This window comes from Petaurus breviceps, unplaced genomic scaffold, assembly GCF_028583685.1.
Source record: "Petaurus breviceps papuanus isolate PSGF00001 unplaced genomic scaffold, PetGlider_PUasm1.0 90925, whole genome shotgun sequence".
NCBI lineage: Eukaryota > Metazoa > Chordata > Mammalia > Diprotodontia > Petauridae > Petaurus > Petaurus breviceps.
Genome location: NW_027187380.1, coordinates 27,886,173 through 27,912,480, shown reverse-complemented (window position 1 = coordinate 27,912,480; position 26,308 = coordinate 27,886,173). Strand labels below are relative to the sequence as shown.

Genomic DNA, 26,308 nt, shown 5'->3' with positions numbered 1-26,308 from the left:
TAGTAGTATAAAATAATTTTATGTTTTTGTAATGTATTGCTTGCATATGTTGACCTTAATGCCTTAAAAAAAATCAAAGGAAGAAAAATTGAGTAACGGATAGTGCTTCATTCTGAGTGTCTTCAAAGAGAAAATGCTGATCAGCATAGGCTTTTCAACATAAAGTATGCATTAAGTTACGTTCAGTAGATTTTTTTTTTTGAGCTTATGGAAGGCAATTGGGGTTAAGTGACTTGCCCAAGGTCATACGGGTAGTTTTTGTGTTAATTGTCTGAGGCTGGATTTGAACTTAGGTCCTCTTGACTCCAGGGCCTGTTCTCTATTCACTGCACCACCTAGCGGCCCTCTCAGTAGACATTTATTAAATGCCTCATTTTATTTTCAGAGCATTGTTAATGTGTTAGTCTTTCCCTTTCTGAAATTTACACAGATCCCTTTAGGTACATGTGAACTTAAGTTCAGTGAATTGACATGTAGTAGTATTTAGGTAACTGGAGCATTTATGGAGATTTCTGTATGTTTATGAGATAAATTGTGGTGTAGAAGACAAGTTTAGAGAACATTGTTCTACAGTGGCATATTTTTAAAAAAATCTCAATCTTGTTACAGTTTTTTTGGGGAGGGAGAAGGTGGGTGACTTTTCCTTGTCAACCTAAAGAAATTTTTTTTTTTCTGAATAAAATATCTTCCATGGTTGCAGTACCAGACAAAGTTGAGTACGGATATAATTTAGTTTCAGCTGTCTCAGCTGATAACAAAAGTCTTCATTTTTAGTTTGTTCTACTTCTAGAATTGTCATAGTGAATTGTCGTGGCAGTCTTGTGGAAAACTGTTCTTCAGCCTATTAGGATGCCTAAATATTTGTTAGTTTTAAAGGACAGTTCTGCAAGTATGAGACAAAGTAGTGTGTTCTTTCTGAAACATGTTTCCTCTTGCACTTAGCCTCAAGAGCATGCCTACTGACAGTTTAAGGAATGCATTAACAATATGTCAAATATTGGTTGTCATTCTCAGGACAATGCTACAAAAAAATATTGCAGGACATTCATGAAGCACAAACTGTTTTGGGGTGGGGGAATTGTCTTAGATTTCATTGGGAAATCATGAAAAATAGTTATGTTTATCTTTTACTATTTATAGAGAAAAATTTAATGTGTCCCATAAGGAACAAATTTGTTGTTCCTTTTTTGCATGAAAATAATGATACTGATTTATCAGTTGTTTCTATTCTTTAGTTGTGTCTGACTCTTGGTGACTCCATGGGACATAGTATGCTAGGCCCTTCTATCCTCCACTATCTCTTGAAGTCTCAAAGGCTGTCCAAGTTTATGGTCATTGTTTCCATATTATCTATCCATCTCATCCTCTGCTATTTCCTTTTGTTTTTACTCTTTCCCAGCATCAGGGTCTCATCAAATGAGTCCTGTTGTCTCATAATGTGACCAATGTATTTAAACTTCAGCTTTAGTATTTGACCTTACAGTGAATATCCTGAATTAATTTATTTTATTTATTTATTTTTTCTTTCAAATGCTTTATTAACTTCTGATTTACATCATTCATTTCTGCCAGATTTTGAGTTACAAATTTTCTCCCTGTTTTTCCCCTACCCACCGCCCCAACATAGCAGTCCCACAGGATATCCCCTCCTCCAATCTGCTCTCTCCCATATTTTCTCCCATACCCCTTTCGACTTTTCCAGGGGATCTCTATGCCCCAGAGCCTGTATATCTTATTACCAAATTACATGTAAAATAGTATTAATAATAGTGTGTATATGTATTTAAACATTTGATTTTAAAACTTTGAATTCCAGATTCATTCCCTTACTCCCTTGTCCCCCACCCTTACTGTGAAGATAAGCAGTTCAGTATAGGTTGTACATATGTGGCTAAAGCAAAACAATAACATAGTAGATATATTGTAAAAGACTAACTGTATTTCCCTCCCTTCTATCCCACCTCCCACTTGTTCTATTCTCTACTTTGATCCTGTCCCTTCTCAAAAGTGGGTGCTTCCAAATTCCCTCCCCCCCAGCCTGCCCTCCCTTCCATCATTCCCCCTCTCATCCCCTTTCCTCCTACTCTCCTGTATGGTGAGATGCCCTATTTAGTGTGTATTTCATTTCCTCCTCAAGCCAAATTCAGTGGGCATGAGGTTGATCCATTCCCTTTTGCCTTCCTATTTTTCCCCTCCATTGTAACCATTATCCCTTGCCTCTTCAATAGGAGATAGTTTACCCCATTCTGTCTCTCCCCATCTCCTCTCATTATATTTCTCTCTCATCTCTTTTTTTTTTTTTTAAGCAATCGGGGTTAAGTAACTTGCTCAAGGTTACACGGCCAGTTATTTCTGGGTGTGGTGCTGAGTGTCTGAGCCCGGGATTCGATCTCCAGGTTGTCCCAACACTGGAGCTGGTGCTCTTACTTGCTGAGCCACCTGGCCGCCCCTAAGCAATTGGGGTTAAGTAACTTGCTCAAGGTTACACGGCCAGGTGTTTCTGGGTGGGTGCTAAGTGTCTGAGCCCGGGATTCGATCTCCAGGTCTTCTCAACACTGGAGCCGGTGCTCTTACTTGCTGTGCTACCTGGCCACCCCTCTCTCATCTCTTAATTTCGCCTTTTAAGTATCATCCCTTTCCTGTTAAATTGGTCCTGTGCTCTCTATGTATACCTGTAAACATATACACACATTCACATATGTATTCATATGACCATATGTCCTCATATGTAGACATATATATATATATATTTTTTTTTCTATTCCCTTCAACTACTGAGAAAGGTTTCATAGGTTACAATTATTGTTTTTCCATGTAGGAATGTTAATAGTTCAACTTTGATAAGTTCCTTATGATTTCTTTTCCCTGTTTACCTTCTCATGCTTCTCTTGCTTCTTGTAAAATCTGAATGCCAGATTTTCTATTCAACTCTGGCTTTTTCATCAAGAATGTTTGAAAGTCCTCTATTCCATTGATTGACCATATTTTCCCCTGAAACATGATACTCAGTTTTGCTGGGTAGGTGATTCTTGGTTTTAATCCCAGCTCCTTCAACCTCTGGAATATCATATTCCAAGCCCTTTGATCCCTCAGTGTAGAAGCTGCCAGATCCTGGGTTATCCTGATTGTGTTTCCACAATATTCAAATTGTTTCTCCCTGGCTGCTTGTAGTATTTTCTCCTAGATCTGGGAACTCTGGAACCTGGCTGTAATATACCTAGGAGTTTTCTTTATGGGATCTTTTTCAAGAAGCAATCAGTGGATTCTTTCAACCTCTGTTTTCTCCTCTGGTTCTAAAACATCAAGGGCAATTTTCCTTGAAAATTTCTTGGAGGATGATTTCTAGGTTCTTTTTTTGATCATGGCTTTCAGGCAGTCCAAAAATTTTTAAATTGTCCCTCCTGGATCTATTTTCCAGGTCAGTGGTTTTCCCAATGAAATATTTCACATTGCCTTCTATTTTTTCATTTGTTTGGATCTTGATTTCTCATAAAGTCACTAGCTTCTATTTGCTCCAGTCTAATTATGAAGGAATGATTCTCTTCAGTGAGCTTTTGAGATTTTTTTCCACCTGGGAAATTCAGCTTTTTAAGACATTCTTCTCCTCATTGCCTTTCTGAACTTTTTTTTTTTCATTTGAGTTAGTATATTTTTTAAGGTGTTATTTTCTTCAGTCAGGTTGTTGGCTCTCATTTTATAGTTTTCTTGCATCATTCTCATTTCTCTTCCCAATTTTTCCTCTATTTCTCTTATTTGGTTTTCAAAATCCTTCTTAAGCTCCTCTGTGGCCTGTAAGCAGCTTATTTTTTTCTTGGAAGCTTCTGGTGCAGGAGTTCTGACTTAGTTGTCTTTCCCTTATTCCATGCCCCTATCCTTTTTGTCCTCAGTAAAGGAATACAGAGTTGGACCACTGTGCTTGCCTTGCTTCCCTCATTTGTTCATGTTGCCACTCAATTACTTGACTCTTGAGGTTTTTGCCACAGTAGAACTCTGCTACCAGAGTGGGGAGGTTTTTCCCAATTGATGAGGTTTTTGCAGCTGCTGGAGCTATTAGTTGGGTGCCTTCTCTGAAGCCTCCACAGCTTCAGTAAACTGGTCAGGCATCCCAGGACCTCCACCATAGACAGCAATCCAGATCCAAGCAGGTTAAAGCAAGAGCGATTACCCCTCAGACTTGTGGCTTGGTCCCCCTACAGTCTGCAGACCAGCAGCTCCGAAGCAGCCACGTGGCGGCAGCTGCAGCGCCTTAGCTGCTTCTCCCTCCAGGGGGTAAAGGCCTGACTACACTTCCGAACTCCTCGTTCCCAAAGTCCACGTGCTGCATTGACCTCTCACTTTATCCTTATCATCTCTGGGTTGATAATTCTGGAAACCACCACATCTGCTGGTGATCTGAAGTTCCTCCAGCCAGTGACTGGTTGTGGTTGCCCTGATGCTAAAACCTCCAGCTAGCGGTGGCTGAGCTGGTCTCCCAGAGTGCTGCACTGGCCACTTCCTGCCAGGCTGTCCTCAGTGGGTGGTTACCTTCTCTTTGTCATTTGGTGGGTACTGTAGCTCCAAAGTTCGCTTAGAGTCATTTTTTACATGAATTGGAGGAGGTGGAAGCGGGAGCCGCATGGAAGTCCTGTTTCTACTCCACCCTTTTCACTCCACTCCCCATGAGGGAAATAAGTTGATGGCAAAGCTCTAATTTGATCTGAGCTAATTAGAATTGTGAGGCCTTTTACAGATAAACTAGGCTTAGAATATTGCTCCCTCTATAGAAATAGATTATATGCCTTTGGAGCTTTAGCAGAACTAATTGTATAATCTGACTGAATAAGTGGAGGATTCATTAGTCACTTCAGTAAGTCATTTGTAAATTAGTAAGCATTTATAAAAGTGCCTGCTATGTGTAAGGCAGTGTGCTGTGTGCTGGTGATAACAAGAAAGCAAAAGATAATTCCTGCTCTTTAGGTGCTCACAGTTGAATGCAGGATATAACAAGAAAACAATTACGTACATTCAAGCTACATACAGGATAAATAGGAAAAAATTAATGGAGGGAAGGCACTAGAATTCAGAGGGATTGAGAAAGTCTTCCAGTTGGGAATTGAAGGATCCAAGGAAGTTAGAAAGAGAAGATGAAGAGGAAATGCATTCTATGCATGGAGGACAATCATTAAAAATACCCAGAGCCAAGATATGGAGTGTCTTATTCATGGAACAGCCAGGAGGTCAGTGTCACTGTATTGAAGAGTAATTTTGAGGAGAAAGGTATAAGAAGATTGGTAAGCTAAGGGGAGGGGTAGACCTTTGAATGCCAAACCGAGAATTTCATACTTGGTTCTAGAAGTGAAAGGAAGCTAGTGGAGTTTATTAATTACGAGGGTGACATTGTTGGACCAATGCTATAGGAAAATCACTTAGTTAAATGGAGAGTCTTTTGGAATGAGAAGATTTTTCTGGCAGGTAGACCCACTAGGGGACTCTTGTAGTAATTCAAGTCCTGATAAGGTCCTGCAGAAGGCTGGTAACCAGTATCGGGGGAGAAAATGTGTTGAAAATTTTACAAAGGTGAAATCAATAGCTTTGGCAACATATTGAATATAGAGGGTGAGAGACATTAAGGAGTTACCCATAGCACTATAGCGTGAGGAACTGAGGTGATGGTATTACCTTCTATAGTAATAGGGAAGTTGTTGGTGGTGGTGGTTGGGGGATGGTTTAGAGAAAAGAGAATGTATTCTGTTTTGGATATGCTGAGTTTAAGATGTCTACAGAGCGTGAAATTTGAGATGTCTGCAAGGTAGTTGGAGAGGTGAATTTGGAGGTTAGCAGAGAAGTTTGGGTAGAATAGATATATTTGCCAATCAGTGGTATAGAGATGGTAATTATATTCATGGGAGCTGCTGAGATCTGCAAGTAAACTAGTATGAAGGGAGAAAAGAGGGCCCAGGAGAAGATCCTGAGGGATATCTCTGGTTAGAGGGTATAGCTGGAGACAGTCTTATTGGTAGTAGAAGAACCAGGGGAAACTAGTGTCCCAAAAACCTAGAGAGAAGAGAGTATGAAGGAAGAGAAGGTGATCAGTAGGGTCAGGGGCTGCAGAAAGGTCTAGAAGAATGAGGTTTGAAAAAAGACCATTGAACTTTGCAGTATCTTAGAGAAGATGGTATTTAGATTTATTTGATACATGATGCCTCCTCTCTTTCCTTCACGGTACTTTGCTGCTTCAGCTAAATTGGCTTACTTGCCCTGTGAGAACTATTGGTTCCCAACTGATGGGGATGGCTGGCCCCTTCTCCACAGGAGTTAATTTCTGTGATGTCAGGGTTGATGAAGGTAAGGGATTGAAGTGTTGTAACTCCAGAGTTTCCTGTGTGAGAAAATATTACAGAATTTGAATTTGATGGAAAATTTTACCTTTTGACATAGTAAATGATAAATGATGCTTCATCTCTGAAATAGAAGCATATTCCCAATGCTTAGTCGGATGCTTTTTATTTTTCTTGCTTGCATACTTTCTCTTTTGGAGAGTACACCTATTCTTAAGGTTTAAATTGTTACTTCCTCATGAATGATTAACAAATCTATAGCTCTAGGAATGGCTTTTTTTGCTTACAGTTCAGTCCCATATCTCTTCTTTACTGTTAGACATCTGCACATGTGCATTACATATTCTGTCTTCTCATTCAATACATGTAAAATCAAACTTATCATAGGAGGACTGATAGAAAAGAAGGAAATTTAGAACTCATCTAATCTAACTCCTTCTTTTTAAGTGACTTGGCCAAAGTATTCAAGTATTAAATGATTTGTTTAAATGGAATTCTACTCAATGTCTTCTGACTCTAAAGTATTTTTTTTCCTTAAACTAATATACTTTACCTCCTAATATTTTCTTGAAAATTCAGGACTCTCGGCTAGCCCTTAATTTCCCTGTTTATATCAATTTGAGAAACACTGATAAGCACCTACCGTGTGTCAGGCATTATTCTAAATGCTGTTAATAGAAAGATAGAAGACATTCTTTGCCCTTTAGGAACTCTTAGTGTAATGGGGGAGACAACATGGAAACAGTTATATGCAGACATGTTATATGTGGGATAAATTTGAGATAATCAAAAGAAAAAAGACATTAGGATTCAGGGGGATCTGGAAAGGCTTCCAAGAATAGGTGGGATTTTACCTGATATTTAAATACAGTCACAGAATCCAGGAGATAGAAAGGAACATTTCTTTTTTGGGGTATAGCCAGTGAAAATACACAGGGGGCAGAAATGCATTATTTTTTGCAAGAACAGCAAAAAGGCTAGTGTCAGTGGTTCAGAGCATATGTATTGGGGTATAAGGTATGAGAAGATTGGAAAGGTGTGGGAAGGACAAGTTATGGAGAGCTTTGTATACAAAATGGAGGATTTTATATTTGATCCAGGAGATGATAAGGAGTTACAGGAGTTCATTTTGTTAGGGGAAAGGGTGATATGGTCAGGTTTGTACTAAAGGAAAATCCTTTTTTTGACTGAATGGAGGATAGAAAAGAATTGAGATAAATTTGCTGCTGGCAACCCAACCAGCAAGCTGTTCAGTTAGTAGAGATGGGGGAGATGAGGGAGATGATGGCCTGTAAGAAGGTGGTAGTAGTATCATAAGAAATAAGGGGTGAATTTGAGAGACATTGCAAAGTTCAAATCAGCAGTTCTTGGCAACAGATTGGAAACGGGAATGAGGGACAGTGAAGAATTGAGGATGATACTGAGATTGTGAGTCTGGGCACCGGAAGGATGGTGGAACCCTAGGTAATAATAAGGAAGTTTATAGGGTTGGCGGGAAAAGAGAATGAGTTCAGTTTTAGATACATTGATTTTAAGACAGGCCATCTAGTTTGAGATGTCTGCTAGGCAGACATAAATTTTATTAATTAATTGCATATTAAAATGCATCGTAATTTCAAGAGGTCTAATAGACAGTTGGAGACTATATGTCAGTAGAGAGGTTAGGGATGGATAAGTAGATTTTAAAATCATCAGCATAGAGATGATACTCCAATTCATGCGAGCTAATGATATCACCAAATGAAGTACTGTAGAAGGTAAAGAGAAACTATTCTATAAAAAATTCTATGGTACCCCCATACTTAGCAGATGTGACCTGAAGAAAAATCCAGCAAAGGAGACTGAGAAAGATTAGTCAGATAGATGGGAGAAGAATCAAGAGGGAGAGCGTAAAGTCCAGAAAACCTTAGGAAAAGAGACTGTCATGGAAGAGAGATTGATCAGCAGTCTCAAAGGCCACAGACAGGTCAAGAAGGATGTGGATTGACAATCCATGTAAAAAGGGGACTCTAAACAAAAACTTTGGAGATGCAGAACCCACAAAATGACACAGAGAAACTAACCTCCCGCTGAGGACAGCCCGGCAGGCTGGCAGAAATCGGCCAGTGTAGCACTCTGGGAGCCAAGCCCAGCCCCACCAAGGCTTTAGCCCCAGGGCGGGCCTGACCTGCCGCGGCCAGAGGGACTCCAGATCAACAGCAGCTTTGGCCGCTTCCAGATTTATCAACACTATGTGAAGGACAAAGTGAGAGGTCAGTGCAGTCTGGACTTTGGGACCCAGTAAGTGGGAGTGTGTGGCTTTTGCCCCTGGGGCGATGCAGAGTGTAGGGGGAACAACCACCAGTCTGAGGGGTAATCACTCTTGCTTTAACCTGCTTGGATCTGGATTGCAGTCCAGGGTGGAGGTCCTAGGGTGCGTGTCCAGCTTGCCAGACCGTGTGGAGGCCTCAGAGAGGGCACCCATCTAATATCTCCAGCAGCTGAGAAAACCCCAGCGTTTGGGACGAAAGTTCCCCTGTCTGGTGGCAGAGTCCTACTGTGGCAAAAAGCCCAGGGGTCAAGTGACTGAGGGGTGACATGACCAGGCAAAGGAAACAAAGCAGACAGTAGATTCCAACATTAGACTCCTATTTGGGGACAAAAAGGAGCAAAGCATGGAACAGGAGGAAGACAGTGAAGTCAGAACTCCTGCACCAAAAGCTCCAAAGGAAAATATGAGCTGGTTCCAGGCCATAGAGGACCTTAAGAAGCAGATAAGAGAAGTAGAGGAAAAATTGGAAAGAGAAATGAGAACAATGCAAGAAAATTATGAAATGAGAGTCAGCAGCCTGACTGAGGAAAAGAAATCGCACCTTAAAAAATAGACTAACTTGGGGTGGCCAGGGGGCTCAGCGAGTAAGAGTACTGGCCTCAGTATCGGGATGACCTGGAGATGGAATCCGAGCTCAGATACTTAGCACCACACCCAGAAATAATTGGCCGTGTAACCTTGAGCAAGTTACTTAACCCCAATTGCTTTAAAAAAAAATAGACTAACTCACATGGCAAAAGAGGCTCAAAAAGGCAATGAGGAGAAGAATGCCTTAAAAAGCCGAATTTGCCAGATGGAAAAAGAATCTCAAAAGCTCAATGGGGAGAATCATTGCTTCAGAATTAGATTGGAGTAAATGGAACCTGATGACTTTATGAAAAATCAAGATGCTGTTAAACAGATCCAAACAAATGAAAGAATAGAAGGCAATGTGAAATATCTCATGGGAAAAACTACTGGCCTGGAAAAATAGATGCAGGAGAGATAATTTTAAAATTATTAGACTACCTGAAAGCTATTTAACTCTGTTTTTTTTCATCAAGAATGCTTGGAAATCCTCTATTTCATTGAATGACCATATTTTCCCCTGAAACATGATACTCAGTTTTTCTGGGTAGGTGACTCTTGGTTTTAATCCCAGCTCCCTTGACCTCCGGAATATCATATTCCAAGTCCTTCGATCCCTCAGTGTAGAAGCTGCCAGATCCTGGGTTATCCTGATTGTGTTTCCACAATATTCAAATTTTTTCTTCTTGGCTGCATGTAATATTTTCTCCTTGATCTGAGAACTCCGGAACCTGGCTATAATATTCCTAGGAGTTTTCTTTTTGGGATCTTTTTCAGGAGCTGATTGGTAGATTCTTTTAACCTCTATTTTCCCCTCTGGTTCTAAAACATCGGGGCAGATTTGCTTGAGAATTTCTTGCAGGATGATTTCTACGTTCTTTTTTTGATCATGGCTTTCAGGTAGTCCAGTAATTTTAAAATTAACTCTCCTGAATCTATTTTCCAGGTCAGTGGTTTTTCCAATGAAATAAATTTAAAAAAAAATCACATAATACAGACTTAGCTCTTCTCAGCAATGCAAGGATCTAAGATACTTCCAAAAAACCTGTGATGTAAAATGCTGTCCACATCCAGAGAAAGACTTTGGAGTCTGAATGCAAATAGAAGAATATATTTGCTCTTTTTTTTTGTTTTGTTTTGTTTCTTCTTTCTCTTGGTCCTCCTATTACTTCTAGTTCTTCTTTACATGACTAATGTGAAAATATGTGTAATATGAATGTATAAGTAGAGGCTTTAATGTTTACTTTACATTTCTCTTGGATCTTGTATGTCAGACTTTCTATTTAGTTCTGGTCTTTTTGCAGTAAAATCCTGAAAGTTTGTCAATTCACTGAATGTCCAGGGTTTTTTTTTTTTTTTGTCAGATTATACTTAACTTTGCTTGGTATGATCCAGTTCTAATTTTTAGTGAATTATTTTCTTCACTTAGCTTTTATGTTTCTTTTTTCCTTTCATCCACTTCTGCTTTTTAAAGACTTCTCTTTGGTGAATTTTTGTGCATGTTTTTCCATTTGTTCAGTTTTGCTTTTTAAGGAATTCTTCTCTAAAGTGGATTTTTGGTGCCTCTTTTACCATTTGGCCTATTCTGTCTTTTAGGCATTATCTTCTTTTGTAATTTTTTTGTCTTCTTTACTCAGATTTTGATTCTTTTTCATTGTTTTCTTTCATTACTCTTAGTTCTTTTCCCATATTTTCTTTTACCTCTCTTATTTGGTTTTTCATATTCCTTGTGAGGGGTGGCTAGGTGACTCAATGAATAGATCACCGGCCCTGGAGTCAGAAGAACCTGAGTTCAAATCTGGCCCCAGATATTTAACACTTACTAGCCATGTGACCTTGGGCAAGTCACTAAACCCCAATTGCGCTGCCCTCCCCCCTCCAAAAAATGATTGTTTTTATGTTTCCTATAGCCATAGTTACTTTTTCAGTTTCTTTTTGTTGTTATTTGCTCATTTTTCCAGCCTATTTTCTGACTTTTAATATTATGTTAAAGCTGTGCTCTGCTCCCGTGGTACAGCTTTAGGGAGTTTTTGAGGCTGTTTTCAGAGCTAGTTCTGGGTGTCTGTAAGTTTTCAGTTATTCTAAGGCAGTATGCTTTAAGTAGAGGTATGATCACTGCTCTCCTTGCTGCCCTGGCAACTGTATCCAGGGTTCTCATTCCTGCTAGTACCTCTCTTTACTCTGGGACTATGACTCAGACCCATATATGGGAAATGCAACAGAGTCATCCTCTCACTGCCAGCAAACCTCCCATGCAACCTTTTTCAGACCAGTTGTTCAACCCCCTTACTGTCTGTGTGCTAAAAGCTCTGGAAGCTTCTGCTGGCTTTTGTCAGATCAAGAAGTATGCTGTTGTGGCTTGTGCTCCACTCTCATTGTAGTGAGACAGACCATTTCTTCTGACCTTCTAAGTTGTTTTAGGCTAGATACTTATTTTATTCCCATCCTTTTATTGGTTGTGTCACTTCATAATTAATTTTGAGGCGTTATTTTAACATTGTTTAGATAAGAATTTGGGAGAGCTCAGGCAAGGCCCTGTCTTTACTCTGCCATCTTCCTTAACAGTCTTTGAGATGAAGGCTCAAAGCATCCCTTTTCCTTTTATTGGCACCATATACCTTCTTGAGCCTTTACTGGTGATTTCTGGATGGTATTGAGAGTAGAGTATTTTCATCTTTCATAGAGGAAAGCCAGGAAAGACATATGGAGAGGAGCCTAACAATCCCAGCCACTCCAAGGGGCTAGGTTGTTCCATGACAGAGGACTGAGGAGGTGGAAGAACTTTGTGAACCTGTGTCAGCCTCCTCTCTTTTGGGTTGGCAACTTCTGTCTATTTTAACCTGTGTTGTCATGACCTGGGGATTGAATCCGGGCTCAGACACTTAGCACCCACCCAGAAACACCCTGCCATGTAACCTTGATCAAGTTACTTAACCCCAATTGCTTAGGGGCGGCCAGGTGGCTCAGCAAGTAAGAGCACTGGCTCCAGTGTCGGGATGACCTCGCGATCAAATCCGGGCTCAGATACTTAGCACCACACCCAGAAATAACTGGCCATGTAACCTTGAGCAAGTTACTTAACCTCGATTGCTTTAAAAAAAATTTATTTTAACCTTTTATTTTCTTCTTTGGGTTGAAGACTTTAGCCAACTTTACACTTAACTTCTTTAGGTAATCTGATGCCAAATTTGTTTTCTTCATGACAAAATCCATTAATGTTCCCATATCTTCTAATTCAATTTATTTTGTTCTGTTGCTAGACTTTTCCAATAACATTTCATAGCTCTGAATGTAGATCTTCATATTCATTTCAATCAAATATATACTAGACTCCAAGCCAGCAAAGTGAAGTTTTGCTAGGTCCTGTGTAGAAATGCATAAATAGGCTTAAATGCTTAGTCTTTTAAATTCATCACATTCTACTCTTGAATGGTTTGAGCTGCTGGTTTATCTTACATTAAGCCATTATCTGCTTTTCTGAAAGACTATCCATTGCTCATAGATCTGCCCTCCAGGAGTAAGCAGAATAAGTGTTTTCTTTATTCTTGAAATTGTGAACCTAGTTGTCAAGAAACTTAAATTTTCAGATAAAAAGAACAGGAAAGAGGATTGTATAAGGAGTGGAAAGTTTCTTGCATCAGTTTTTTTTTTTTGCATAAATTTTTAAAAAAGAATTTACTCTATTTTAAGTCTGACAAGATATTAACAGTATTGATTTGTCTCCTTCTGCATTCCTTTTTTCCTGTCCATTATACATAAAAATGATTTTTATTGGTGTTCTTTTATTTTCGTGTGTATCATAGCACTCAAACCTTCCTCTTATCTGCCACTTAATCGATTAGACACTCTCTCTTCTAAAATGTGCATAGTAAAGCAAACATATCCATACAGTAGCCACATGTGACAACTTATATCTGATTCTGCATCTCCAGACTATGACTTCTTTCCCAAGAGTTGAGATTTGTGTTTCATTATAAAACTTTTAAAGTTATGATTGTTAAGTACTTTCATCAGAGTTCTTTTGGCCTTTCAAAATTGTTTCCCCATTTTATTATTATTATTATTATTATTATTATTATCACACAAATTGTTTTCTAGTTTCTACTAATTTCATTCTTCATCAGTTCATGAGAGCATTTTTATATTTTTCCTACCGTATACAACAAAAAGTGCTGCTATAATTCTTGTACACATAAGTCATTTCACTCTGACCTTGATGCCTGGGGATATATGTTCAGTACTTCTGAGTCAAAGAGTATGTACATTTTGGTGACCTTTTGGACGTAATCTAATTCATGCTTTCTTAATCTTTTGGTGTCATGAAACCCCTTTGGTAGTCTGGTGAAGTCTCTGAATGCTTTCTCAGATGTTTTTAAGTGCAAATAAAATGAATAGGATCATAAAAGAAGCCAGTTATATTGAAATACAGTTGAATATTAAAGAAAAGTTTGTGGACCCTCGTCTAATTCCTTTTCTGTATGATAGCACTGCAAGTATTTTAGGACAGCTTTCCTTTCTTACTTTTTCCAAAGTCTTGCCTTCTTCAAACTAAAGGTGACATGACAAATTAACATGACATGATCTCAAGAGCCTTCACTAACCTGGCTACCCACTTCTGAATCCTTTCATTTTATTAATGTCTGTCTTAAAATGTGGTATACTTATAATTGAATATAATTATTTAGGTGTGGTCTGACTGTGGTAGACAACAGGATTATCCTCTCCCTTTTTCTGAATACTGTGCTTCTCAGTACAACCTTAGATTGTATTAACTTTTTGTGGCTTCTATTTTTGACTGTTCATTTATTGAACTTGCAACTGAAACACCCAGATCTTTTTTCAGACCATCTGTTATGTAGCAATGCATCTTCCACCTTTTATTTACAAAGTTGACGTTTTGAACTCAAAAGTAAGACTTTGGGGCAGCCAGGTGGCGCAGTGAGTAAGAGCGTGGCCCTGGAGTCAGGAGACCCGGGATTGGTTCCGGCCTCAGATACTTAGCACCCACACAAAATAACTGGCCATGTAACCCTGAGCAAGTTACTTAACCCCAATTACTTAAAAAAAAAAATTGAGACTTTACATTTATCCCTATTAAAATTCATCTTTTTAGATATAGCTCAGAGATACAGTTTTGCCTTTTGAGATCTTTTTACATCCTGCTTTGCCATCCAGTTTGTTATATGTCTCTCTTAGTTTTGATAAGTATGGCATCTTAACTTTATCTAGGTTATTTAAAAAATGTAAAATAATACAAGGTCAAGGATAAATTATTCCTTGGAGCACTCCACTAGAATTCTTCTAAGTTCCCATCAGGTCTGTCTGTCTACCAGGTTTACCTAACTATACTATGTTCTAGAACATACCTTGGCATGATATGAACAGACTTAGTAAAAGATGCTTTGCTGAAATCTTCTTCCTTAGCTTCATGAGCTATCAGTTTAGTACACCATGATTTTGTCAGTGTGAAGGAAACTCCCAATGTGGGAATTACATCCACCAATGCAGATGACCCTTCTGTGATTTAGTAGGTAAAGCCCTTAGGAGTTGCCTGGGGTACATAGAGGTTAAGTGACTTACACACAGGCAGAAAGTATCCAGAGGTGGGATTTGAACTTAAAAGGCTGCCTCTATTATCTCTCTAGTAACTCCATCAAAAAAATTAATGAAGTTTTTCTTGCATGATCTGTTTTTGATGAAGCCATTTACTTTTTGTGATCACTGCTCCTGTTTGGAGATGTTTATATGCACTAACTATACCCTTAATAAATTTTAGAATTTGGCCAAGTTAGTTTTGCTGACCAGTAGGCTTGTATTCCCACCCTTAAAAATATACCCCCCCACGCACAACCCCCCCCCTCCCCCGACACCATATACCATTGTCCAAATGGTTTCAGAACACTTGCTATTCTTAATATCCTGTAGACAAACTTCTTCTTGTCATATTTAGGATATGAAAATTATATGTTTACCACTTAATTTTAGATTCTTTTTATGCTTCATACCCTCAGTAACAAGCGAAAGCCAAGAAACAATCTAACTTATTTGAGGAAAATTCCTACACAACAACAACAAAAGGGTTTTAACTATTGATTAGCTTTTGCCAATCCAAAACACCTAAGGTTAAACTCATGTTGCTCTATTTGTTGTTAGTTTTCAGGAAACTGATAATGCTTGGCACGGTGGATGTCTGGCTTTAGCAGAATTAGGCAGAAGAGGATTGTTACTACCTTCTCGCCTTACAGATGGTGAGTAGTGAAAGCTTATTAACAGCATTTTATAGTACATCAGCATTCCAGTCTGTCTTTTCTTTTAATCTTTTGCTTACTGCTATGAATTTGCCTATTTTTAATCTCTATTGTGATTTCAAACCTTGATTCAGTTTCATTAATATAATAATATAAACATATGGCTGTCTCAGATGATTTTTTTTTGGTGGGGGGGAATGTAAAGTCTGTCTCTTAATCAGCTTTTTAATTTGAAAGAAAATTATTTTATCAAAGTTGTCCTGGCTGGAGAGGTTTCAGGAATAGTTAAAAGTTTTGTCAGTACTTCTTGATTTTTATAGCACAAACATTTCTCAATGTAGTCCTTTTCCTTGAAACCTCCCTTTCTTGTAACCATGAAAAATAGATAAGCAAAACCAAAGTGACAAGGGTATGTAAGTAAATGATCTACATTGTAGAGAAGTTTTAATTTCCTCAACACTGGTCTGGTGGCAGCAGCCCTGTTTCAGGTACAGATAACACAGAAAAACCTGTGCTGAATAAAAAGGGGTCATTTCTCTGGTCTGCATGTGACCTATGCATCATTGAATGGGAGAACTTCCCAAGACAGAATGGAGAACCCACCTACGGCCTTACAGGATCTTCTGATCACAGCTTGCCTTTCCTAGGAGAGAGAGAATGAAAAGACTGACCTGCTGAGGCACAGCAGAGAGGCAGTATGTACCATGGAAAATTTCTACTTCCTGTATTACTTTTTCTGATAATAAAATCTGTCCCATTGGATCCTGCTCTATCTAAGATTGCAGGTTTCAGGGATGGATGATTTCAGGTTTTGTCATAGAACTAAAACGAATAGGGCTGTGTCTTTTCTTTTTTATTCTCAGGAAAGATTTTTTCCCCGGGCGTGTGATATAGAATTAGATGCATTTGTACTTCAATTGATCTGTAATTTTCATCATGTGGGCACTGTCACAGGTAATATTGTTAGCCTGATCACAGTTTTTCATTCCAGCCTTTTCTTTCTATTTGTCCTGTGTAGGTAGTCTGCTCAACATATTAGAGACGTATCTTAAGTTTTTATAGCACCATGTGGGTATCATTGTAACATTTGGACTGTGTCTTTTATTTCTTACTCTTACCATATGATGCATCTTTTCTAATTCTGCATTTCCTGGATGATACATTTTATAACACTTGCCTGTAACTAATCATTGGTATAATGCTTTAGCCTGTTTACATTGTTCTTTCCTTCAAAAGATTGGTAAGCTCAGCTGCTCAGTTCTCAGTGGGTTCAGTTGTCATTACTATGCAAATGACTCCTGAATCTATAGATCTTTCTCTCATCTTGTCTTTTAAATCCAACCCTCTATATCACCAACTTGGGCTTATACCTCTTTACTAAACTAAGATTCCTTGAACCTTTCTGGGTTCCTCTTTTCAATCCTTTTATTATTTTTGTACCTCTCCTCTGAACCCATTCTGGATTTTCTATTTTCCTTTTAAAGTTTAGCCTGCATACTATGTTCTATTGATATGTGGTGTATAGAATGTTCAGGGAGGACTAACACTTCTGGTGTGAGGGCTTGATGAGCCCTTTTCAAGGAAGTTCATCTACCTTTGGGGCCCACCTTTTACCCAACTCTCACCTGTGACTCTAAGAAGCTGTAGCACCTGCAGTGGCCACACCCTGGTAAACTGTCTCAGCTGATAGGCTAACCCAGCTTCAGAGTAACCAATAGGCCTCAGACCCATTGGTGAATTAGGAGGATGTCTACCCCAAGCATATGAAGATTTTCCTTGGCAGAATAGATGTATTAGAATAATTTGCCCAAACAACCATGAAAGTGGCTGAAGCAACCACTGTGGAGTGCTTAGAGCTTGGTCAGACATTGAAGACTCCAAGGTCATCTGCTGCATCCTGGACCATCATCAATCGTCTTGACTTTTGTCCTGCCACTGGACTTCATTGACTATGGACGAAAGATTGAGGCTGACAACTTTGCACAACTCTGCCTCACTTAAATCCAATTTTTCTGCTGCTATTATATGATTAGGAATTTTACTGTATAGTCGAATTTCTGTTTCTCCTGTTTTCAAATGTGCAGTTGAATTTTAACCCTTTGTGCAATTTTTCTTAATAAAATTTGAGGATGAAAAGAAAAATCAAGAATAATGAACAGAAAGGGTTTGCCTGCTGTCAGGGGAAAACAGTGAGACTGGAGATATGGTTAGAATGGAATGAGCATATGCTTGTTTGATCATCTAGTATAGAGTGAAGGGAAAAATGGAAAATAAGTTTGGATAGATACAACAAGGCCAATCCTTGAAAATCAAGAAGAGAGCCATTGTAGGTTCTTCAGTTGGAGAGTGATGGTAGAATGATGCTTGTAGAAGATAAATCTAGTGGTAGTAAAAGAAAAGAGAGTTGGTAGAGGCCTGCATTGAGGTAAGAAAGAGCCTAAACTCAAAGCATTATAATAATCCTAGCCTGAGGTAAAGATATAGATAATCTTGATGACATTTGGATTAGAGAAGAATGGAAAATGTGAGAAAGGCAAACTGGAACAGGACTTGTTAACTGACAGGATACAGATTTTGAAAGAGAAAAAGGGAAATCATTTTTGAGTTTAGCTTTTGAATCTGACTTTTGGAGAAAATGAGTTTTACTGATAGACACAGCAAAGTTGGTAGCTGTGATGACAAGCAAAGTAGTACTTTGCTACTTGTTTCAGGTAAGGATCCTGGAGAAGTAGAATGTAATGGCAAGCAGAGTAGTATTTTTGCTCCTTGTTTCAGCTATTCAAGTGCCTTCGCCCTTAATTTATTTATTATTAAGAAGGCCTCAGATAATACAAAAATTAGCCATGTGACCTTTGGCAAGTCACTTAACCCCAATTGCCCTCCAAAAAAGAAAAAAAAATACATTTACATATAGATATCTATAATCATCGATTTATACATTCATATGCATCTATGTAAGACTGTCCTATACTTATTTGTCCTTTGTTTCTCTGAGAGTGGATAACCTCTTCCTTCATAAGTCCAAGTCTTTCCATATTTTTCCAAGTCTACCAACTCATCGTTTCTTTTTTTTTTTTTTAAGCAATCAGGGTTAAGTAACTTGCTCAAGGTTACACAGCCAGTTATTATTTTTGTGAAGGTGCCGAGTATTGGAGGCCGGAACCGATCCCAGGTCTCCCGACACTGGGGCCGGCGCACTTACTCACTGCGCCCCCTGGATGCCCTTTGTACTCATCATTTCTTAAACCACAGCAATATTGCAACCTTATATTGTCTAATTGTTTTAAATAGTCCAAAACAACGTTGACGAATGTGGCTGACACATAATGTAGTTTCCCTAGTTTTCTCTTTTGATTAAATCTGTTGTTTTTTTTTTTTGCTTTTTGGGGGGCAATTGGGTTTAAGTAACTTGCCCAAGGTCACACAGCTAGGTTTTTTATTTGTGTGTGTTAATTGTCTGAGGCCGGATCTGAACTCAGGTCCTCCTGACTCCAGCGCTGGTGCTCTACTCACTGCGCCACCTAGCTGCTCCTTAAATCTGTTTTAACCTTAACTTTCTTTGAGATCATGTTTATCACCCCTGCTCCTTTTTCCCTAACAAACTCTACACCTGATCTTTATTTTATGTTTGTGTGTATCTCTTATTTCCTATATCTCATTGACTCTTTTACTTTACTTCTGTTCATTACGTTGCCCTCATATTACTTAACCTACCCCTGCTCCAAGGATCTCTTTTATCCTTCTATTCCCATTAAACTAAATACTCTTCTAAACCCCCCTCCCTTTAAACTGTTCTCTCCCTCTTCCCTCTAAAGATCCCTCCCTTATCTTCTCCTTAATCCCTATCCCCTTAGTGTTTTCTTTCTGAATTTAGAAGACTTTTATACTATTATACATATATATGTATTGTTCCTTCTTAAATCCATTCCTAATGAAAGTACATTTCAGAACTACCAGCCCTCTTCTCCCATCTAATTGTTGGTTCTTCCTTTTGTACCTCATTTGTATAAGATAATTTCTCTTTTTAGCTGTTCCTCTATGGTTTTACTTTTTAAAATCATGTCATATTCAGGTTTACCCCAATGTTTCTTACAAACTACCCAGTTACCAATAACAATCATAGACATATATTTTACATTTCCTACTAAAAAAATTAAACAGTGTATCCTTATTGAGTCCCATATAATAAGTTTTTGGTAGTACCTTACAGTTCTCTTGACTCTTGTAGGTCAAATTTTCCATTAAGTTTAGGTTCTTTTTTTTTTTAATCCTGAAAGTCAGTTCATTAAAAAAAGACAATTCATTAAATGTCCATTTTTTTCATTCAGGATTATGTTTAGCGATGCTGGGTGTATTTGCAGCCAGAAACTCAGTTCTTTTGCTTTTTGATATAGAGTGTCCCAAGATCTGCAGTTTTTTAGTGTTGCTGCTGTGAGATCTTGTGCAATTCAAATTGTGACACTGCCACATTTAATTTTTTTTTCTTTTTGCTCATAATATTTTATTCTTCAGCTAGGAGTTTCAGAATTTGACAATGATATTCCTGTGGGTTTTTCTTGTAGGATGTCTTTCAGGTGGTGATTGGTGGATTTTTTTCTACTTCTGCTTTCCCCCTCTTGTTCTAACGCTTCAGGACAGTTTTCTCTGATTATTTCTTTGTATTATTGTATCAGGATTTTTTTTTTATCATAGCTTTCAGGTAGTTCTATTGTTATGCTTCCTCTTCTTGATCTGTTTTCTAGATCAGTTGTTTTCCTCATGAAATGTTTCACATTCTCTTCAATTTTCTCATTCTTTATATTTTATTTTATTGTTTCTTGGTCTCTTATGACTTTCTTGGCTTACCCTTGCTCAGTTCTGATTTTCAAGTTCTTTTCTTCCTTAGGATTCTGGCTCTCCTTTTTCAATTGGTTGACTTTCTTTTCATAATCTTCTTGCTTTTCTTGGATTGTTTTTTTTTTCACTCATTTGATTTTTAGAGTCTTATTTTTGTTGTTGTTTGGAGGGCAATTGGGGTTAAGTGACTTGCCCAAGGTCACATGGCTAATTTTTGTGTTAAGTGTCTGAGGCCGGATTTCAACTCAGGTCCTCCTGTCTCCAGGTTTGGTTACCTCTTCCCTGTGCCACCTAGCTGCCCCTAGAGTCTTTTTAAAATTCTTGTATGAATTCTTTTTGGGCAAGTGACATTACTCTTTGTAATCCCTTTTTCTTTGCTTCACTATCCTCCTCTGAAGATGAACTCAGACTTCTCTATTCTCATAGCAACTTTCTGTAGTTGAATTCTTTATCCTTTACCTGTGCATTTTTTTTTCTTTTTAGTTTAGTTTTTGTAATCCATCTAGCCCTGGTGTATGGGGGATGGTGTCTCTGGCCTCAGATCCTCCTTCACTTCTCCCTTTGCCCTATAATGGAAACCAAGACCTCCAGCCTCCTGTAAGTTCCCACAGCTAGTAACATCCTTACTCCACTTCTTCTGCTCTCACTGGGTGTGTATGCTGTTTCCCTCTCTCCCGGAGTCCTGTCTCCACAGCACAGCTGGGTCTGGTATACCTTGCTAGCAGAGGTTCTCTTAATCTTCCCTGGCTCAGATGCCCAACTCCCGTCACTGTTCCAAGGGTAAAAGTTCCTGTGATTGGGGTCAAGGCAACCCCCCAACCTGGTTAACCCTTGTTGTTTAAGCAGAACTAGTCTGGGGGGTGTTTATTCTTTACAGGGACCAAACCCCATCCTGGGATTTTTTCTTCAGACCTTCTCTGATTGTCCCAGGAGGAACCTGTTCTGTTTTGCCCCTACTCTTATTTTTTTTATACTGCTCAGTGTTCACTCTGAGGCATTATTTTATCTTGTTTGGTCGAGAAATCTGGAGAGCTTGGAATTTTCTGACCTACTCTGGCATGTTCTCAGAATCCTCTCAATAATAGGAATTATTAAATTAATAGTCAAACCAATTAAAATAGTAAATAGTCCAACTAATTAAAAAAAAGTTTCTTATATCATTTGAGTAATACATTATCATACTTATTCCCGTGTTCTGTCATGTAGGTTCAATTATAAATATATTATCTCTAGGTAAATTACAGACTTGTTCAAATACTGCTAAGTTGTTTGGAAATTAAACAACATCTGAAAAAATTTTTTAAATATAATTTAATGTAGTTAATCAAAAAGTAGTTTGAAATTTACAAGAGTTAAGAAGCTGAATCCTTTGTGAACCAAATAGTTGTGAAAGTAAAAGCAAGAAGTAATCCTAATTAATAGCCCATTATTGATTTTTTTTTTAGGAGGAGAGTATGAATATTAAAGGAGAGCCACTTACTTGATTAGGAATTTACATGGCCAGCACTTTTTTTAAAATTAAACTTTAGTTAATTTCTAATCTCTAGTTTCTCTACTCTTCATTACATACATAGTAGTCAAAATGATATTACAGAAACAAAGGGCTGATGCATTTAAGAAACTCCAATGGGAGAAGCACCATGGAAGACCCTCTCCCCCAAGATGGCGCTAAAGGTGAAGAAGGAAACCGTTGTCCCCCCCAAGACAGAAGCCAAGTCCAAGGCTTTGAAGGTCAAGAAGGTGGTGCTGAAGGGTGTCCATAGCCACAAAAAGAAGATTTGAACATCCCCCACCTTCCAGTAATCCAAGACACTAATACTTTGAAGGCAGCCCAGATACCCTCGGAAAAGTGCCCCTCAGAGAAACGAGCTTGATCAGTATGCCATCAGAAGGTTTCCTTGACTACTGAGTCTGCTGTGAAGAAGATTGAGGACAACAACACCCTAGTCTTCATTGTGGATATCAAGGCCAACAAGCATCAGATCAAGCAGGTTGTAAAGAAACATCAATGTGGCCAAGGTCAACACACTGATCTGGCCTGATGGAGAGAAGAAGGCCTATGTCTGACTTGCTCCAGACTATGATGCTTTAGAGGTTGCCAACAAAATTGGAGGCATCTAACTTACTGTGTCCAGTTGTGTCCCATTCCACCTACAATAAAAAGTTTTCCAGAAAAAAAAAAACCTCCAATGGCTTCTCATTATTTCTAGGATCAATTAATTATAAATTCCTGTCTTTGGAATTAAATTAAATTAAATTTGCAATCTGACACAGTCTACCTTTTGAAGTTTAGTATGTATTACTTCTTTTTGGTCCAGCCAACCTGGCCTATTTTCTGTCTTTCCTACACTACATTCCATTTCTTGGCTTTGCATAGACTGCCCCTCATGCCTAGAATGAATACATTCCCTCCTTACCCTTATTGTTTAGGATTCTTAACCTACTTCAAACATTAGCTCAAATTCTACTTTACAAATAAAAGCTCCTTCTCATGCCCCCAATTATTAACCCTCTCCTCCACTTTTTATTTACATTGTGTCTGTTTGTTATCTTATTGTTATGTGTGTTGTTTTCTCTGATGGTATGTATTAGATGGCAAGGACTATTCCTTTGTAGCATGTTTCTCCAGTTCCTCCATAGTGTCAGTCAAATAGTGTGGGCTTAACATAAAGCTTATTGATTTAAGCTGTTGACCCCTGTAAAAGGGATTGTGTAAATAGAAGACTAAAACAGTAAAGTGGAAAGAACAGTAGATTCAGTGTCAGAAACCCTAAGGTCAAATCTCAGCTCTGCAACTTGCTCTTTGTGTGACCTTTGGAAGTAACATGGTTGTACCGGGAATAGCAGGCTGAACATGGAGTCAGGAAGCACTGGGTCATGATTCTGTATAAGACATTAAATAGCTATATGAACATTTATAAAATGGGAATAATAATGTAATCTGCCTCACAGAATTGTGAAGATGAAGTGAAATAATATACATGCAATGCTTTTGAGTAATTGGAATGTCAGTATATTTAAAAAATGTTTTTAAGTTTTTGTGGTTGACGATTGATTATGGAAAGTAGTTTTCTCTGTGATGATGCTCTGAGTCTAGTACAACTTATTTGTTGAATTCTGGAGGATATTTTAAAGTCTATATTTGCAGGATGGGGATTAGTTTTATGAAAGGTATTGAGCTTCTAATGTATAATTCTAGCCACCAGATTATGTTTTTCTTGGTTTTTCATTATGTAATTTTTATATTTATATATAAACAATATAGAATAATATTTACATGCAAATAAAAATGAATATATATTCTAAAATATGTATTTATAAATGTTGATAACATACAGGTTTTTATAATGTCCCTTTCTACTCTACATTCTAGATATTAATTTGGATATATGTAACACTTATTTATTTATTTTAATTAAAAACATTTTTTTTTCCAGTTACATGTAAAGATAGTTTTCAGCATTCACTTTTAGAAAATTTCGAGTTCCACATTTTTTTTCTACCTTACCTCCTCTCCTCTTTACCTAAGATGGCAAGCAATCTGATATAGGCTATGCATATACAGTCATTAGATAAATTTCCATTATTAGTCGTGTTATGAAACAAGAATTAGAACTAAAGGGAAAAACCACAAGAAAGAAAAAAAGAGAACACAGTATACTTCAATCTGTATTCAGACTCCACAGTTCTTTCAAAAGCATTTTCCATCATGAATCTGTTGGAATTGTCTTAGATCATTGTGTGGCTAAGAAGAGCTAAATCTATTAAAGTCAGTCAATGAAAAATGTTGCTGTTAATGTGTACAATGTTCTCTTCGTTCTGCTCACTTCCCTCAGAATCAGTTCATGCAGGTCATTCCAGGTTTTTCCGAAATCTGCCTGCTCATCATTTCTTATACAACACAATAGTATTCCATTGCATTCATATACCAGAACTTATCTAGCCATTCCACAGTTGATGCTTATTTCCTCAATTTCCAATTCTTGGCCACCACAAAAAGAGCTGCTATAAATATTTTTGTACATCTGGCTTCTTTCCTGTTTTTATGATCTCTTTGGGATACAGAGCTAGTAGTAGCATTGCTGGATCAAAGGGCATGCCCCTTTGGGCATAGTTACAAATTGCTGTCCAGAATGATTGGATCAGTTCACAACTTCACCAATTTTTCCACATCTTCTCCCACCTTTATCATTTTCTTGTTTTGCCATGTTAGCCAGTCTAATGGGTGTGATGTGGTACCTCAGAGTTGTTTTAATTTGCATTTCTTTAATCATTAATGATTTAGAGCATTTTTTCATATGACTATAGGTAGCTTTAACTTCTTCCTCTGAAAAGTTCCTTTGACCATTTATCAATTGGGGAATGACTTGTGTTTTTTATAAATTTGACTCAGTTCTCTATATATTTTGGAAATGTGGCCATTATCAGAGACATTAGATGTAAAAATTGTTTCTAAGCTTTCTGCTTCCTTTCTAATCTTGGTTGCATTGGCTTTATTTGTGCAAAACCTTTTCAATTTAATATAATCAAAATAATGCATTTTGCATTTCATAATGTTCTCTATCTCTTGTTTGATTATCATTTCTTCCATTTTCCATATCTGACAAACTATTGCTTGCTCTCCTAATTTGCTTATGATATTGCCCTTTATGTCTAAATCATGTACCTATTTTGACATTAACTTGGTATATGGTATAAGATTGACCTCTTGTTCTTCCAGATGAATTTTGTTATTATTTTTTCTAGCTCTATAAAATAAGTTTTTTAGTAATTTGATTGTTATGGCACTGAATAAGTAAATTGATTTAGGTAGAATGGTCATTTTTTTTTTTTATTAACTCGGACTATCCATGAGCAACTGATATTTTCCCAATTATTTAAATCTGTCTTTGTGTGAAAAGTGTTTTGGCTTTTTTTTTTCCCAGAGGGGGGAAGGTAGGGCAATTGGGGTTAAGTGACTTGCCCAAGGTCACACAGCTAGTGTTTTTGTGTTAAGTGTGTGAGGTTGGATTTGAATTCAGGTCCTCCTGACTCTGTGCTCTATTCACTGTGCCACACAGCTGCCCCTGTGAAAAATGTTTTGTAATCGTGTTCATATAGTTGCTGGTTTTGTCTTGGCAGATAGACTCCCAGATATTTTATATTGTCTGTAGTTATTTTAAATGAAATTTCTATTTCTGTCTCTTGCTGCTAGGCTTTGTTAATAATATATAAAAATACTTTTGATTTATGTGGGTTTATTTTATATCCTGCAACTTTGCTAAAGTTATTAATTACTTTAAGTAGTTTTTTTGTTGATTCTTTAGAATTCTCTATGTATACCATCATATCATCTGCAAAGAGTGATAGTTTTGTTTCCTCATTGCCCATTCTAATTTCAATTTCTTTTTCTTCTCTTATTGCTAAAGCTAATGTTTCTAGTACAATATTGTAACATTTAATGTGATCAGCCTTTCTGTGATAGAATTGTGAAGTAGTCTTCTGAATTTAAAGGTAAGTAATTCCATTAAATTAGGTCACAAGTATTTATACAAGGAGGACACTGGTGCTCATAATATACAGATGAAAATGACATTGCTCCTTTCTTCATAGATGTAGAATTGGTATAGAACAGCTAGGTGGCAGAGTAGATTGAGTGCCCAACCTGGAGTGAAGGACCAGAATTCAAATCCTATTTCAGATATTTCCTAGCTGTATAACGCTAGGCAAATCACTTAACCTCCGTCATTCTCAGTTTCTTCATTTGTAAAAAGGGGATAATAATAACACTCATCTCTCAGTGTTGTGAGGGTCAAATTAGACATTATTTTTAAAGTGCTTTGCAAATCTTAAAATGTTATATAAATGCTAGGTGCTATAATGATGATTTAGAAAAAATAGGTCCCCTTAACATACTTTCACCTAGTAGTGGATTTGGGGAGAGGTAGGGAATGAGTTATGTACCCAAACATTATAATTCAATATAGAAAGTTACTAAGTGCATAAGAGAAGTTGAGCAGTATCTCATGAGAAGTTTGAGAAGGGAAAGG

The 26,308-nt window shown here is 37.7% G+C and overlaps 1 protein-coding gene across 8 annotated transcripts in view; it reads left to right on the top strand.

The window, feature by feature from the left end:
- Window positions 1-26,308, top strand: part of TBCD (tubulin folding cofactor D) — a 572,945-nt gene that overhangs the window by 151,227 nt on the left and 395,410 nt on the right. For all 8 annotated transcript variants that reach the window (XM_069076616.1, XM_069076621.1, XM_069076618.1 and 5 more), the window contains one exon: window positions 15,349-15,443. In XM_069076616.1, coding sequence (XP_068932717.1) covers window positions 15,349-15,443 — 95 coding nt within the window. The remainder of the gene's footprint in view (window positions 1-15,348; window positions 15,444-26,308) is intronic.